The following is a 17,622-nucleotide window of genomic DNA, read 5'->3' on the forward strand; positions in this document are numbered from 1 at the left end:
TTAATTATATAAAATTAACTAATATGTCATCATATTTAAAGTACGATATGATATTTAAAAGTTAAGTGAATTTATAGTATTATAAAATTACTCATTAGAATTTAAATTTGTATAAATAATAATTGGAATAATACTACATGAGTCGCTGGTTTGAAAGATAATATTTAACTTCTATGAGAAATTATTAAAGTTTTATTTTATCTAATTTAACACCTAAAGTAAATTAATCCTATGTAATCTTGTTTATGTGCGAGGGAAAAATGTTGTTTAAATAACATTTTTTTAAAATCTTTTTAGAGTTTGTCACACCCCTTCAATACAATCGGAAGCTTGATGGTGAAATATTATGTTGACAAGGATTGAATTTCTTGCTTATACATATTAAAATACTGTGTTTGGAGAGATAAAACCGACTTTAATAATCTTTATGTCATGGAGAATTAATCTCATTGCTTTTAGTTATGACTATGAGAACACTTTATTTCCAAGAAAGAAAGAAAAAAGCAATATATAATTATACCAATTAATTATAGATTTCCTTAAGAACTGTGTATATGTATTACTTTATGAAGCATGAATATTTCAGTCCTTTATCGTGTCTAGGTGTTCGACACGCACTTGCACCTGACACTGATAGGACGCCCGTACGACAGGTGTCCACGTTCGGAAATTATCCAAAAGGGGGCATTTTTGCAAACTTATTTCCCAAATAAGGTTGTTTTAAAAGTAATTTCACAATGGTATTGTTTTCTACGTAAATGGCATGCAAAAATTATGCAAACCGCCAGCCCCATTGGCGCGTTCGCTGTGACTATGACACGTGGCATGCAAACCGCCAATCCCATTGGTGCGTTCGCTGCGGCTGTGACACGTGACATGTCACCACTGCCACTGGCAGTCACAGGTGCACAGGGGTAGGGGTGCAGGGAGTTGGGAGCTGCGGCCTTTGACTTGGGCTTCGAGGATATCGCTGTCCCTGCTGGCAATTTAAGCTTGGTGGATTATAAAATCCCCTTCAATAGAGTGAAAGTGAGTTTTGAGCTTTTGACGGAGAAAACCTTGTGGCGAGAACGAGAGCTTCATCTCTTTTTCCTTCGTGTTCTTCCATTTTCTCAAAACCTTAGTAAGTTATTTATTTAATATTTTGTGTCTTTTATTTATTTAGATGTTTCTCTTAAATTAATTTTGTATAGTTTAGTTTTAGTTCTTATGTATAATGACATAGTTTTAGACACTGTAAGTTATTAATTTTGTAAAGTTTAGTTTTAGTTCTTAATATTACGTTAGTTTTAGTTTTAGTTATTGTAAGTTATTATTATGTTAATTAGTTAGAATGTTAATATTATTTAGTTAGAATGTTAATATTAATTAGTTTTAGTTATTGTATAATTTAGGTTTAGTTTAAATTTTATATATTATGTTAGTTTTAGTTATTGTAAGTTATTAGAATGTTAATATTATTTAGTTAGAATGTTAATATTAATTAGTTTTAGTTATTGTATAGTTTAGGTTTAGTTTAAATTTTATATATTACGTTAGTTTTAGTTATTGTAAGTTATTAGTATATTAATTAGTTAGAAGGTTAATATTATTTAGTTTACTTATTTTAAGTTTTTACTGAAATATATGATACGTTATTATGGGTATGGTACTTATTTTTAGTTAGAATGTTTGTATGGTACTTATTTAGTTTGTATGGTATTATTGATGTTATATATATTGTTTAAATTTTTGTTTTCATAGTAATTTTTTGATTTATTTTAATTTATTTGTAAAATATATGTTATTTAATTAAAATTTTGTTAATTGAAAAAAAATTGGAAATTTATTTAAATTTATGTATGTATTTTAAATTTAAATTTTGTTATTTGTAGAGTATTTTAATTTATTGCATGTATTTTAATTTATTTGGAGAGTATATTTAAATTCTATTATTTGTATCATATGTTTTGTTATTCAAATACATGTATTCTGTTATTTATTCAGATTTTAATTATTTGGTATGTATATTTAATTAATTTTTTGTAATGTATAAATTTTTTTGTCAATTTATTGTATTATATTTTATTTTGTAGTATCAATGGTATCTTTCTCGTCATGTTCATCAAATATACAAATTAAGTCTGCCTTAATTGATGGTGACGTATAATTATGGATGCATGCTAAGTATGTTTCAGAACATGTTTGGAATGGGAAAGAAGACCGGAAATTACATCAGACGAATCCCCACGTACCAAGGGGGAGAAGAAATACCAGAGGAAATTATTCCTCTACTTTGGCATAATGAAGATGAGATACCTAAAAATAAATGTCGCATTAATTACTGCCTTGATTGAAAGATGGAGGCCCGAAACACATACGTTTCACATGAGATGCGGAGAGTGTATGATTACTCTTTAAGATGTCTGTGTATTATTAGGTCTCCGTGTTGATGGAGTACCATTAATTGGTTTAACAAATCTTGATTGTGCTGATTTATGTGAAGAATTGTTAGGAGTTAGATCACAGGAAGGTGAACTTCAAGGCAGTGTGGTTAAATTAAGTTGGTTGGCTCAGCACTTTTTACAATTAAATAACTGTGACGGTGACGTATAGATTCATAGGAGGTGTCTTATTTGTTGATAAAAGCAGTAGCAAAGTTTCCCTAAGGTACCTGCAATTTTTACGTGACTTTGGACAATGCAACACGTATGCACTGGGAACGATGATATCATAGTTGTAGGTGGTGCGACGTGGAAATTATCATATTGGCAATAATGATCGCATAGTTTTTCGTCGCAAATTGGATATCATGAAACGACATGAGGTAAGAAGATTGTAATGTATTGGTTAAATAATAAATAATATGCCATGTTTCAGTGAAAATTAATAAATGTGTTGTTGTATGCAGTCTCTGTGGGAGTCTTACACAACAACTGTTACGTTAGCGTTGCCTCCAATTTGTTTGGTTGAAAGTGTAGCATGGTGTGCGGTGGTGCCACTCATTTGTTTCCATGTTGTTGAGTGGCACCAACCCGATAGAGTTTTGCGATAATTTAAAATGCAACAACCTATTCCCGAGTGTCCTTCGCAACCACTGGATATCCATGAGATAACGTTGAAAGGCAAACAAGATAAAAATTGGGGACAACTGTTCGCCCTAATGATCAGTCAATGGAATAATCTAGCTGAGTTTATGGTCGACGTTTATCCTCGACAAGAGGGCCTATTGAGTTTTAACTCCGACTACATGGTTTGGTATAGGCAAAAAACAAAAATGTCTTGGGCATGTAGATTACAGGTAGGCCTATTGAGTTTTATCCTCGACAAGAGAGCATACTGAGTTTTAAAGGGAAAATAAACCATGAACGAAGTTAGTATTATAAATAATTAATCTTAACAATAATGACTTCAAAATAAAAAAAAAGGTAATTAAAAAATTACAACAAATACATTAAAATAAATATGATGCCAGAAACTTAAAAGTATAACTTTAAAAAGGCAAAACAAAGCATCAAAGAACACTTTCAAAGTAGACATTTTAGTTACATTACGAAGTATCAACGAAGTTATTATTATAAAGACACACAGCATCAAAACCAAACTAATCTAATTAAAAAAATACTACACACTTCATATTGAAATTTTTTTCCGCACTAACATACTTACTTCAAATAAATATAATGCCAAAAAAAAATTATTTTAAACACCGTTCAAGTTGAACGCTCATAAATTTTTAACACACACCAACAAACCATGAACATCAACCTAATCTAATTAAAAAAAATACTACAACTTCATATTAAAAAAAATCACACTCAAAATACTTACTTCAAATAAATATGATGCTACAAAATTTTTCTATTTTAAACACAGTTAAAAGTACAATATTCATCAATTTTTAACACACTAACAAAGCATCAACACCAACCTAATCTAATTTAAAAAATACTAAAAACTTCATATCCAAAATATTTTTTCCGAACTCAAAATATTTTCTTTAAATAAACATGATGGCATAAATTTTTTTATTTTACACATAGTTTTACTTCAACCCATACACAAATTTTTAACACACGAACAAGCATATCGAATATAAAGCTAATTTAATTAAAAAAATAATAAAAACTTCACATTCAAACTTTATTCCGACCTAAAAAAATTAATTCAAAAAAAAAAATTTGATGCCACAGAATTGTTTGATTGGGAATTTTGAACCTTGAAGACTGACAAATTTAAACTTCAAGAAGGCAAATTTTGAGGGTTTTAGTAAGTTCTCAAAACACTGAAAAGAGCAAGTTTTCAACACTGAAAAGTTTTCAAAACACTGAAGCAATTGTGAAGACGCGTTACGTATTTAAAGACCCTAAATCGCCAAAGTCAATGGCTACTTACATTTTGCCTAAATCGCCAAAGCCACTGGCTAGTCCCCTTTAGCCTAACTCACCAATGCTAGTGGTTACTCCCCTTTAGCCTGTACTCGCCCCTACCACCTAAAAAGGCTGCCAACTGAAAAAGCCTAAAAGGCTGAGCCTGCGCCCTAGCCTGCAACTCGCCAGTTTGACTGGCTAGTCCCCTTGCATGGCAAAATCGCCAATGGGGCTGGCTACACCAACGAACCCGCCAGTGGCATCTTCGCCACGTGTCACAGTCACAGCAAACCCGCCAATAGGGCTGGCGGTTTGCATGGTTTTTGCATGCTCTTTACGTAAAAAGGAGTACCATTGCGGAATTAGTTTTAAAACGGCCTTATTTAGAGAATAAGTTTGTAAAAGTACCCCCTTCAGAGCAATTTGCCGTCCACATTCTAATATTTTAGACATTACAGGTGTTCACGTGTCTGTGTCCGGTGTCTGTGTCGGTGCTTCATAGTGTATTAGTGAATTCTTCCCATGAACAAGCATTACTATAAAACACTGGTTTTTAATCAACTAGAACTTTAAAGCTTCCAACAAATTTACTAGGATGAACATTTTCATGTTATCTACTGTAGAGCTTCTACTATACATCAGTCTATTCAAAAGACGCCAGCACAACAAAATGTACATGCTTGGTTGACTAAATGCAACTTCCTTTTAAGCATCATAATTTTGACACATATTCCACCCTCCATATATTGAGCTAAAGGTTCCTCCACCAATGCATTTTGCATACTCAAGAATTGCTTCTCTGGCACAGCGCTCCCATAACATTGCTATATCCCCAAGTGACCAGGGTTGGTTTAAGCATTGGAGAAACTGTCTCAGCTTTGATTTTGCTATTGTTGATAGATCTTCCATGCCATCACTGTTCAAATTAGAAAAAAAGGGGAACAAATAAGATTTTAAACTTCAAATAGAAACACCAAAATGAAAATTTGAAATCACAAAACTACAACAAATAGTCCTCATTTATGAAGTATTGCTGATGTCAGGAAGCTTTGTGTAACAAATGGCAATAAGTCATTCAGAAATATAAACTAACCAATCACCATTAACTGCTAAGATGTGAATATAATCATGAAAAAATGAGAAATACTAATCATATGTAAGGTCTAGATTATTGTATGTGAAACTTAACATTTATAGGATCGAATATCTTAGTTCTTAACACCTGTCTCCTAAAAGCCTATCATGCAGGATTAAGAGCTGTATGAATATCGACAGTTTAACATGAAACATTTTGAAAAGTATAGGATAGTAATAGTAATTAGAAGTCAGTGCCTACTTTTTATGCTCAGAGAATTTTGAATAAATGAGACATCATATCAATTAGGTTTAGACAATTGAAGCACTTCCAATCCCAGAAATTTTAAGGAGCATTTTTTTTATTTAGTAGTATCATTTGCCATCGCTCATCAGGTCATGTGCTTGATTTATATATCCTATTTTCTCATAGTACTTCCTTTGCACATTCTACAATGTGATTTGGTGCACTGTGCACTATATTTCCAATGTGCTGTGACCGTACTAGTCTGTAGTGTACTCTTATAAGAACTTCCGGTCCACATATCATATGCAGGGGGGGCAGGGGGCTGGGGTCTGAAAAGTATAATTCTTGAATGCAAGGGACTACTGCCATCTGACTACAAGAGTGAAGGATCACAATGGAGTTCAGAAGTACCTAAATTTAAAATACCATACCACCAATTGACAAAGTACAACAACAAAAATTTTATCCCACTAGGTGAGATCAGCTACATGGATTGCATTGGGCTCAGTTATAAACCAAATCATCAAGGATATTATTCACAATAAAGACCCTACCAATAGACTTTGCTACCGTACAAAAATTCAAAATATATTATTTGAAATAATGAGTTTCAATTCACATTAAAATATTGTTGGAAGGTTCCACGCCGTCTATCTTAATTCTTGAGATGTAACTCATATATCTGTTTTACAACTTCACTTAATGTCAATTTGTTTTTAAGATAAAATCTAGCATGACATAAGAGCCTATTAACCCACCTTGGTAAATTTCTTATTTTGATAGGCTCACTTGTTCTAGAAAGCATCTAGGGGGATTGGAAGGTTCCACATGACCGGGCCTTAATTCTTGGGGAGCAACTCATCTATTGAGCAACTTCATTTAATGTCAATTGATTTTCAAATGAAACCTAATAAATATAAGCATATGCTAAATTGCTAAACTACTAAAATAAATTACAGAATGATTAGACAACTATACTACTGAATTTGGAACGGTAAGTTTCACAATTAAAGTTTAATCATCACAAGGACATAGAAATTATTACTTTCAAATACATTGGCCAATCTGGAGTTCAGTCATTATAATAAATTTGATTATAAGTTTGGTTATTGTATTATGGCCCTCAGGATAATTCTTTTATCAGACTTAAAGGCCAAAGTTTGAATTGAAAGGATTGATCATTTCTCAAATTGTAAACATTTTTTTGGACCCTTGAAATACAGATACTTCTGAAAGATTTACCCTATTTAACATTAAGACTTTCTAACGTGAGAGTGCTGGGCCTTTTTAATTTCATAGGTGTTTATGGAGTAAATAGATAAGGGAGCTTCTAAAAAAGTTATGGTGCATAAATTGATTTTAATTTGTGTTTTATTCAATTTACAACCTTGATTCATTTAATTTTCTTCTCCTATAAAAGTGTTTGTTGAAAGGTTTAACCAAACTAGCTCTTAAACAAATACTAAATCTACACAAACCTCCCATACAGACCTACGTCAACCTCCCATGAACTTTATAAATTGTCACTAACCTCCTCCTTGATATAGTTCAAGTAAATTTCAAAGTAATAAAATATAAAATGTAGGAAAGGTGAAAATAATTTAATTTCTTAGATAATTCTCATCCAATTATTCGTATAGGCTTAGAAAACAGGTTCCAAAATCATTGATTTTTTCAACTCAATATAGTGGATAGAGAATGAATATTTCACAATTTCGTTATCTAGAGGAGATGAATATCTGTAAAAATTTGCAGTTATGTTATGCTGATAAATGCCAGGCTTAGGAAATAGACATCAAAATCATTAAATAATGTTCTCATTGCCTCTTTTCTGGCCAATCAATTAGTTCCTTAGTTACAAACTTGACTGCATTACTACTCAAAATTAGATAAATACTAGCATAAAGGTATAAATAAAAGAGAACCATCATAATCTCTAACCTGACTTCCAACGGCATTTTGTCTAATACAACAGGTGGGCAAAATGGATAACTTGCGGGAACAAGCAACCATAACGGTTTGATTATTGACTGCATGACCAATATACATAGTCAATAAAATAAAAGACAAAAAAAATCAATATGCATAGTTCAAAACAGAATATAAAATAATTCACCTTTTTATCAGCAGAAAGATGGGATATTAGGTTCTGATTGAAAGTTACTGCATTGAAAAGGAATTTAATAACCAAACCTTCACCATCTTCAGCAGCTCCTCCAGCTGCACTTTGAATGCTGTCTTTTTCTCCAATAACTATCTCACTGTCTATCAATAGATTATTTATCTCCTTTATTTCTTCTAAAAGAGAACATTTTTCCTGGTAGTTACCAATTACAAGGTTATATGAAGGAGGCCAAGTTTTAGAAACAAGCAAAGTAATATGGAAAGCTGCATTCTTATAGTTTTCAATCATGCAACCATTGAAAAGGACAAAGTGATTCGTTCAAGGAACAATCATAACATGAGATGACCTTTCTAACAATAATGACGCAAAGTGTGATAATGTAACAAAATTGATTGGAAATAGCAAGATATCAAAATTTGTGGGAGCATTAAAAACATACAAGGAAGCTTTTATGGACAGGAAACTTTTATATATGAAGAGTGAAACCGTAGGAATTGACATCACTTAAAATCCAAAATGGTTAGTTCTCAGCAACTGACTGGACCTATGGTAAATTTACCATACAACATCACCAGCATCAGAACCTTTTATCCTTGGTTTTTAACAAAAAAGATTTATAAATATGGCCATAAACTTAGATCTATTGATGTACTAATTAATGGTATGATTATGAAACCTTTTTAATAAACCTTTTTTTATAATACAACAATTTTAAGTCACAGGCAAAAAATACAAAGAGATCGGAGGCTAAGGTATCATAATTAGCATATGTAAAAAACAGAAAACAACAAAAACAAAGAGGAAATCAACAAAAAGAAGTTCAATTCCTCGACATATATACTAGTGAGATTCCATTCAAAAGACCATGTGATGTATACTAAATATAAGCCCAACACCTAATCTTATCCAAAATATGAATTTCATTTCAGAAATGAACAAACTGATTCTTAAGTAGATTGCATTTGTGAAAAACAAATTAGAAAGAAGATATATTACCACAATTCTAGGATGCTTTGATGTGACTAAAGTCAAGTCAGGTTTCTCAGTATCAGTCAACTGGTTACTGTCACATGAACTAGCACAAGTACTAGAAGTGTCAAAGGCAGTCATTGAATTCATGCTGCAAGACCTTTTCCTTCCTGTTGGAACAAAATCATTGCAAGTGATGTATCTAGCTTGTGAGCATGGCTCAATATCCGATGCTAAATTTATCCCTGTTTGTGAGATGAGGCATGGTTGCATTTGTTGTTGAACCATCTCTGGTGGTCCATGCATCAATTCTGGACTTGGTATTGCATCATTCAAATAGACTACCTCTCTAATTTCACCAAGCGATGCACTCAATGCTTCAGGTGATATGGAGGTTAACTAAAAGTATATCACAATAATAGAATTTAGGACAAGCACTTTTTTTATTCAAAGAAAAACAAATTGAGGTATGCAAACAGTAAGTTTTAGACCAACCACTTTAAGAAAGTATTGCATTGCAGCACTTGGCTCATCAGAAGTGAGTGTAGGTTTACGGGAAATTTCTTTAAGATTATTGCAGTTTTCAATCAAGGGTGAAGCTGAAATACCCTGACTGTTGACACTGACACTAAATGCTTCAGTTGCTTTTTGTGTCCCTTGTGTTTGCTGTTGTACAGTATTGCCAGCACCTGATATCGACAAATTGTAAAAATGTTTCCTAGTAACCTCAGGCATAGATAACATGGAAAAAGTAGTATATACAAAAATGTACACAGCACTGAGTGAATTGATAGATGTACCTTTTATGATAGAGAGTTGATTTACATCCTGTTGTAAGTTGCGATATTTTATTGTCACTTGCTTCTCTTGTAGACACATCTTGTTCTGCTGAGAAACATCCTTCATCATATGATAGTTCTGTGTTCCCAATGCTTGTGGTGATGGTCTCATTTCAAGTGTTTTCACTGGGGAAATACTAGAATGTGATGGACCAGACTGCTGTGAACCACCATATTGTTTTGCCGCTTGCTTCTCTTGTAAACACATTTTGTTTTGCTGAGAAACATCCTTCATCGGATGATAGTTCTGTGACCCCAATGCTTGTGGTGATGGTTTCATTTCAAGTATCATCAATGGGGAAATACTAGAATGTGATGGACCAGACTGTTGCCTGGATTGCACATCAGCTGAACGTTGTTGTCCTTGATGATGTGAAGAAACATTCTTAGAGAAAAATTTAGATTGTATAAACTTTTCTGCTTTGTCTAGGTTCTCCTTGAATTCAGTAGTAATCTGCCATTTATTCACTCTCAAGATTGCCAAAATCTGTTCTAATAATTTCATATTGAATCTCATTCTTTCCACTGTGTTTGGTTCTTGAGGAGAAGACTCAAGCTGGAGAAATTTAATATAAATAGAAAAAGATTATTAGTAACAAAATGTGCAAAATCAAAGTTTTCTAGAATCATAATTTGCTTGAATCAATCACCAACCTGTTGCAGTTTTCTATTCATCTGTTGGTAAATGGTATTAACTGTTGGGAAATATGCACTATTCATCCTTTGAACCTGCAAGTATCACAACAATTGTAGTTGCAGTTTCAAGTTCGGTTTATCATTATCTACAGCAACAGTTAAATTGCTACTGCTCATTAATTATTAGAAAATCAATGAACATAATAATACAAACAGTACACACAACCCCAACATAGACAAACAAAGTGGCATACAGATATAACTTCAGAATGTATAAAAGAAAAAAAGAGAAGTTCATGTGCAATTGCCAAAATTATTAAGCAGTTTAAATAAAAGTCTTAACGGTAGTAAGTGATATGATTTTATTCATTTCAAGCAAAAATAAATATCATAAACTGACTCAATTTTCATGGAAAGAACAGAATGAGATTACCTAGTCAAATACACAAGGCAATTATTGACTATAAAATAGTCAATGTCAAAACAACCCTATCAAGGGAAAATAGTGTAGGAAACCATATCTATATTTATAAGATATAAATTATGCCCATGAGAGTTAACTAAAATGGCAGAACCCAACTCCCTTCTAATGGCTCTACCCAGCTTGTGAGCCCTCTTCCATTGGCACACACTCTCACCAACACCTCTTCTGGTAACCTCATGACCTTCCGATGACCTCAAATGTAAATTAGTTCCTAGGTCAGGGAGAGATATTGAAAGACCAGGGCAGATATTGGTGCTTGGTAGTTGGTAGCAGGGATGGTCCAAATATATGAACTGAACTGTGAAAACAGTTCAGGCGAACTAAACTGTTTAATAGTTCGGGTGAACTAAACTGAACTGCATAACAGTTAGGGTGAACTGAACCAGACTACTCCAAATTTTTTAATTGTTATCAATAAACATCTTATTTTGAAGTAATTTTTTCAAATATTTTAATCTCATAGGTTATAGTTCAGTCCAGTTCAAGCAATTTGGTTTTTAAAAACAGAACTATGGAACAGTTCAATTCGATTTTTTATTCAAAACAGTTCAGTTTTTTAGCACACTTCAGTTCAGTTCGGCACCAGTTCAATTCAGTTTTTTTTAGCAGCCCTAGTTGGTAGTAACTATGTCATTTTAACTAGACCTAATATTCCATTTGTTGTAAGTGTGGTAAGACAATTCCTGTTGACTGCTCCCTGTGATGCTCATTAAGTTGTGGTTCATATCCTCAGATACATTAAAACTGCACCTGGAAAAGGTTTGCTTTATGTGGACAAAGGCGATCCTAAGATTGGGGAAAGCATAATCTCATGGAGATTAGTATGGCATACTTTTAGTATACTTGTGGTTGTAGGAGTGGGAGCAAAGTATAACCAATATACAGTTATGCAAAATGTATACATCCTTTACAGTTCACTTTAGTAAAATTTGACAAATTAAGTAATATATGCATGCATACAATATGAAGGCAGAGATTTCAGAGATACGAAAAAGCAAACAAACGAAGGAAGAAGAAGAAAAAGAAAGTGAAGAAAAACAACAGTTGTTATTATTACCCTTTGATAAACCTGCTCCTTCCATTCTGTATTTGCAGATTTTCCAGCTTCTAGAAATAGAATAGGTAAACATGAACATTCAGTAAACTGAGAAAAAATCAGGCATAGGTGCATGTGTATTGGGAGCCGGTGGGAGTATTTCAAGTACATTTTGAAACAGTTGTGAATATAATAGAAAAACAGAGGCGCAAGACAACTGAACGCCACCAAAAAGCTGAAACAAGCTTATAAAATAAACTGTTATCTTAAAGCTGAGGAAACACTGTGGGGATTTAAATATCATTAAAAAAAAGCAATATAATAGTTAATAAATCAGGTGGAAACTAAACGATCCAACTAACAATAGAGCATCAAGGGAAAAAAATCAAAAGATTGTTCTATCAAAAGTTTGTTATTGTCTAATTCTACTGAAACTGTCTCCCACCCAAATTAGGCTCATTTGAGTTTACATCCTCAATCATATTTTAAAAGAAAACTATTTTTAAGATTCATTCTGTCTAATGTTTCAAACGTATTTTATTGATGAAATTTCCATTAATTAGACTTGAGGTTTCAGTACCCAATAACATAAGAAACAAGTGAATGACTAAAGCATTGTTTAAATTAATAAAGAATGATTGATGATGAAGGTTAGAAAAGTTTCCATGGGAGCATTACAGAAATCATGCTTATCCCATCTCAATACCTTGAGCAGAGCAGACTTCCACTGAGCCAGTAGAGTTCGAGGGACGAGGTTTGGATTCAGCAGTCTTTAGTTGTGAAGATATTTCTTTTACCTTTTCAGATAACGATTTAAGGTACTCAACCTGTAAATAGATGTAGATCATGTATTAGATAATAAAATGTTATTGTTTTCGAAACAAATTCTTTACATGGAAGCAGAATACATAATTTGTTGAGAATGAGATGTAATGATATCAGAACCTAAACCTCAGAATAAAAAATTACAACATAATCAGGATAAACAAGATCATGCTTCAAGTTGAGTGTTTTAGGTAATGGAGTTCAAAATTAGAACAATAGTACAAGATGATGGGGAAGTTAATGAAGATGTCACACACAGGAAAAAAGCTGGGTGATTAAATTGGAAGGCATTGGAGGTTATTTGTAACCTCAAAGTACTGACCAAACTCAAAGGAAAGTTGTATTGTACTGCTATATGACCAACTATATGCTATGGTAAAGACTGTTGGTCTATAAAGGGAGGCACTAGTAAGGAGAGTATACATGGTGTTTAGCCCTGTGAAAAGGTATAAGACTATAGAGGGATACCAAAATGAACATTGGAAGAAATTATTAAAAAAGATTCTGTGGTGATTGGTGAATAATATCCCTAGAAATTGGGGTTTTGACCGAGCTCAATGGCATAGTGTGATGCATGTAGTTGAATAATAAGGCTATTGTTGTTTTTTCGTTCAAAAGTGAAATGATGAAGGAAACAGAAAAACAAACCAAAGTAAAGGCCATTTGAAAGTAAAAATCAACCAAAAAAATATCATATATAAGTCAGCAAGTGAATTCTTGGAATACGTACTTACAGAAACAAGCAAAGTCTCAGCTGAAAATCTACAAGAAGGCTAATGTTTTTCACGATAAGAAAACATCACATTGTTCACACAATCTCAGATTAGATACCTCATTTTTGGCAGCAGCATTCACTTTTGCCTCAAATCTTTCCAGAAACTGAACAAGCCCATTTAAGCGTGCCAAAGGTAAACCACTTTGCTTAATTACCCCTTCCACGCTGCAACAATTAATATTACATTTATACAGATTATGGACCATATCAGTTAGGAGAACTTAATAGAAGTTACAAATATACAAGTTAAGAGCAGAGTGTAAAGAAAAGTATTTCATCTCTGTATTTACTTCGAGTTTCAATCAAGATATAAGAAATATAATATTTATGCACTTCTATGTTTACGTCACTGTGAGACATTCAATTTATAACAGAAGCCATAATTGAAAGTCCCTAAGATCTGATGTCCCAGAATAAATAACTATATGGCAAGCTAGCAAATCTATTTTGCAATCAGAACATAATTGATTTATGTTCAAAATGGCCCCTGCATGACTTAAATTACCTCTAGTCCAAAGAAAGAAATCCCTACAACAAACTAAATATTTAGGCCTTATACTTGTTTTGATACCTCATGAAAATTATATAGTGACCCTACATCAGGTTAGCAAATGAGCATGCTTATTTAAGCAAAGACTGATGATTATCGTTTGTAAGAATTCCCACCTATAACTAAGACATGCCTCTTCAACACCTGGCTTTGTTAAAATTTTACAAATAACTGAACTCACCAATGCTTAAGTGTCATAAAGTGAAAGGAGCTATATATCCACTCCCTATTTTAGATAGAGGATTTCTGTCTTGGTGACTGATTTGGTTGTGACCAAACCGATCACCAAAGGCACAGCTTTACCGTTGTGCAGCTCGCCCTCCCCCATAGGTCATGGATTCGAATCCGGAAACAACCTCTTTGCATATGCAAGGTAAGGTTGCATACAATGATCCTCCCATGTACCTTTGCATAGCGAGGAGCCTCTGAGCACTTGGGTATGTTTTTTTTAAGGGTAACACATAAATTGTGGGAATCTGGGACATGTTTCTTTCAATAAAATTTCAACATTTCAACTTGATATTGAGATAACTTGACCCAGGGGAAAGGGCTAAAATAATTCAATGGAACAAGAGCAATCATGGTAATATTTTGGTATAGGTGTGTTTCTTACCATTTCTTCACAACAGCTTTACGATACTCTGGAAATTTCCACTTGACGGTCATGGTTTGTTGTTCAGTAGGTTTCGTTTTGTTTGTGTCCATCCCTCAAGCAAAAAATACTCTATATATGCCTAAAAAGACATAAAATGTATGAGGAAATAAAAATTGGGAGAACAATTACAGTCTGAATCTCCAGTTTTTTCTATAACAGTCTTAATTTTTGTATGTTTAAGACAAACAGTCACATCAAAATGCAATTAAGTAAAAAATAGGACTCGGCATTCATCAAATGCAACAACTTGATATGATATTAGAAACAAGCAAATTCCTTTCTTGCTTTAACATTGTTATGACATTCACACATCATGTGCTGCTAATTAAGCAAAAATTGGCTACAGGGTACAACAAAACGAAGGTGGCTTAGGTTTATGACATCTCAGAACTCTTCAAGAAAGCTTCCAGCAACGCTTCTTGCAGCATTACTGCTAAAATTAGAGGAGGGGGGGGGGGGGGGGGGAAGACTAACACTACAACAAAATGTTCACCATTCTCCTACAAACTTATGATCAAAATTTGACATTGAATCAAGTCAAATCTTTCTTGCAGGTTGGGTAATTACACAATAATAAAAGGGTACCCTCCAAAATCACCAAAATCATGGCTAAACTAATCCAATCCAAGACTCGCACATACACCAAGAAAACTTCTTGGTTACAGTAATCAATGCAAAACCCCCAATGAAAATAAAGATCACAGTAAAATTTCACAACCACCCTTCAATCTTTCAATGCTATTACCACACCAAGAAAATACCCTATTCTATGATCACGACACACATATGACCAATTCACTATTATAAACAAGGTTTTAAGTAAGAAAAAGAAAACCACCACCACAATTTTTTACCACAAGGTTAAGGTTTTCGGGGAGTGTACATTTGTCCCCAATTTCCCATGATATCAATAAACGTGACGGAATAATCCAAAATTATAAACCTATTTATGTGTAATTTTTTGTGATATCAACAAGCGCGACGAAATCAGAATCGCAATTTAAAACGCCTATAAGCTAATCATAACCCAGTAAAGTCCTTAAACAAAAATCAAGAACAAGAACCCATCAAATTGAATTAAAAAGAAAAAAGAAACATGATACCTTTTGTTACAGGATTAGATACACTAAGTGTGGATCGATAAAACAGTGAAAAAGGGTGCACTTTTATAATATATAGTGTGTGTCACGTCACGCGTATCTATGCAACCGCACCACTGAGATATCAGCAGTTCAAAGTGGGACACAAAGAGTAGTACTATTATTAAATAATATTGATTGATGACTTGGCATGGTCACGTTTTTATTTTGACCACTCTAAGATTTTTTATTCGGATTTTGACCTCACTAAGAAAACTACTAGAAAACAAATAAAGGGAAGTTTTCAAGGACTATCCTTTTTGGCAATTTTAATAATATATTTTCAATTATCACAATTTACAACACAGTCGTATCTTGACTACGTAAAAGCTGTGAAACGCTGTGATTACGGGGTTGAAAGAGTGTAAGCTGATAGGGTGTGTTTGGAGGGAAAGAGAGTTGGTGTGTGTAACCGTTGGATTGAGGCAAACCTACCTTTAACGTCAATGATTCACTTTTTTTTTTTCCTTTTCTCCGTTTGATGCTTTATAACATGTGCAGGGTGGGTCATTAAAATGTGTTCGAAAGAAATGATGAAAATAATATTTAAGAGAAATCTTGTATTTTTATTGGGATCTACGTTTTTTACATCTTTCTTTAATTAAACAATATATATATATATAGTAAATCAAATACATTATTAGGATGATTTTGAGGGTCGATGACTCATCAAGAAAGTTTTCAATTCTTCTGAGATCATATTCTTGATTTTCCAAAGCTACTTCAATTCTCAAATTTTAACTTATTTAACTATTAAATATAATAAAATTTTACTTTATATAGAAAAATTAAATGTTTACATACAATATCTTATATGAATTTAATAATCATACATTGAATGTCAAATACTTTCATATCATTGAAATCATAATTTTACTGTTATAACTATTAAAGTAATTATTATAAAAGTTATCAAATTTATTTTACATGATAAAATGTAATTGTATGTCAGGTAAAAAAATTTATTATTAGTATATAATCTTTTTTTCTCAAATTATTGTTTGTATATTTTTTATGAAAAATATATTTACATTTTAAGAGTACTCATGTCTTGGGTTCTTACTTATTGTTTTGTCTTGCCCTCATAAAATCTCGATCAGTTGTGCAAATGTTTGTTTGAAGCTTTTTTATACCAAATATTTCCTTAATCTTTTTACTTTTTATTTGGCATTTTCCTATAGGAGGTTTTAAAAAAATACTCATCTACATCTACGGACCCTTAGAATTTAACTTTTAACTTTTAAAAACAAAAATCTCATTTGCCTAGTTGTTGAATTTACAGGAATAACCTAGCATAAACAAATTCCTATGAAAATGACTATACTCTTTTATGGAAAAAATACTACACTACTCGATATGCTTGCCAATGATATAACACTAGCATAAGATCTTGAGTCCCTAGCTAATGTATGGGCAACATGATTTTTTGCCTCCTAATATAACTCACCACAAAGTTTGAAAAATTAAGAAGATAAGCTCTACATTTTGTGAAAAGAAAGAAAATATGAGGGAAAAAAAACAATAGAGCATGTTGACAAATCATCTATCATGGTCTTGTAATCTAACTTAATGACGGCATTTTCATGCTGACAAACCATCTATCATTGTCTTGTAAACTAACTCAATGACAATATTTTGTACACCCACTTCTAATCTCCATTTTAAAGCTTGTAATCTATGAAGCACCGATACCGACACGGACACCGGACACGACACGGATACGGACACGTGGACACCTGTAATGTCCAAAATATAGAACGTAATACGGGTGTCGTTTCGGTGTCGGACACTGGCACGGACACGTGTCGGACACCGGACACGACAAAGGGCTGAAGTGTCCGTGCTTCATAGCTTGTAATAGACCCTGGATTCAACTTCTTAAGGATCGAGGATTCCAGGTTGCCATAGTGATTTTGCTT

At 32.9% G+C, this 17,622-nt stretch overlaps 1 protein-coding gene across 1 annotated transcript; it reads right to left on the minus strand.

Annotated features, from left to right (window-relative positions):
• Positions 1-4,881: 4,881 nt before the first annotated feature.
• Positions 4,882-15,776, minus strand: LOC102666283 (mediator of RNA polymerase II transcription subunit 15a). Its single transcript, XM_006594295.4, has 12 exons — positions 15,668-15,776; positions 14,523-14,643; positions 13,416-13,524; positions 12,466-12,586; positions 11,781-11,830; positions 10,258-10,332; positions 9,565-10,159; positions 9,260-9,453; positions 8,792-9,163; positions 7,787-7,987; positions 7,612-7,700; positions 4,882-5,265 (listed from the first exon to the last, which is right to left on the minus strand). The coding sequence occupies exons 2-12, from the start codon at positions 14,612-14,614 to the stop codon at positions 5,055-5,057; spliced, it is 2,109 nt and encodes a 702-aa protein (XP_006594358.1). The 5' UTR covers positions 14,615-14,643; positions 15,668-15,776; the 3' UTR covers positions 4,882-5,054.
• Positions 15,777-17,622: the final 1,846 nt, after the last annotated feature.

Source organism: Glycine max, chromosome 13, assembly GCF_000004515.6.
Source record: "Glycine max cultivar Williams 82 chromosome 13, Glycine_max_v4.0, whole genome shotgun sequence".
NCBI classification, from domain to species: domain Eukaryota; kingdom Viridiplantae; phylum Streptophyta; class Magnoliopsida; order Fabales; family Fabaceae; genus Glycine; species Glycine max.

Excerpts from the sequence above, each read along its gene's own strand:
- LOC102666283 (XM_006594295.4), bottom strand. The coding sequence starts at position 14,614 with ATGGACACAAACAAAACGAAACCTACTGAACAACAAACCATGACCGTC. Across the intron at positions 10,333-11,780 it reads AGGAGCAGGTTTATCAAAGG|GTTCAAAGGATGAATAGTGC; the intron begins GTAATAATAACA and ends TGATACTTGCAG. Across the intron at positions 7,988-8,791 it reads CAAAGCATCCTAGAATTGTG|GAAAAATGTTCTCTTTTAGA; the intron begins GTAATATATCTT and ends GGTAACTACCAG.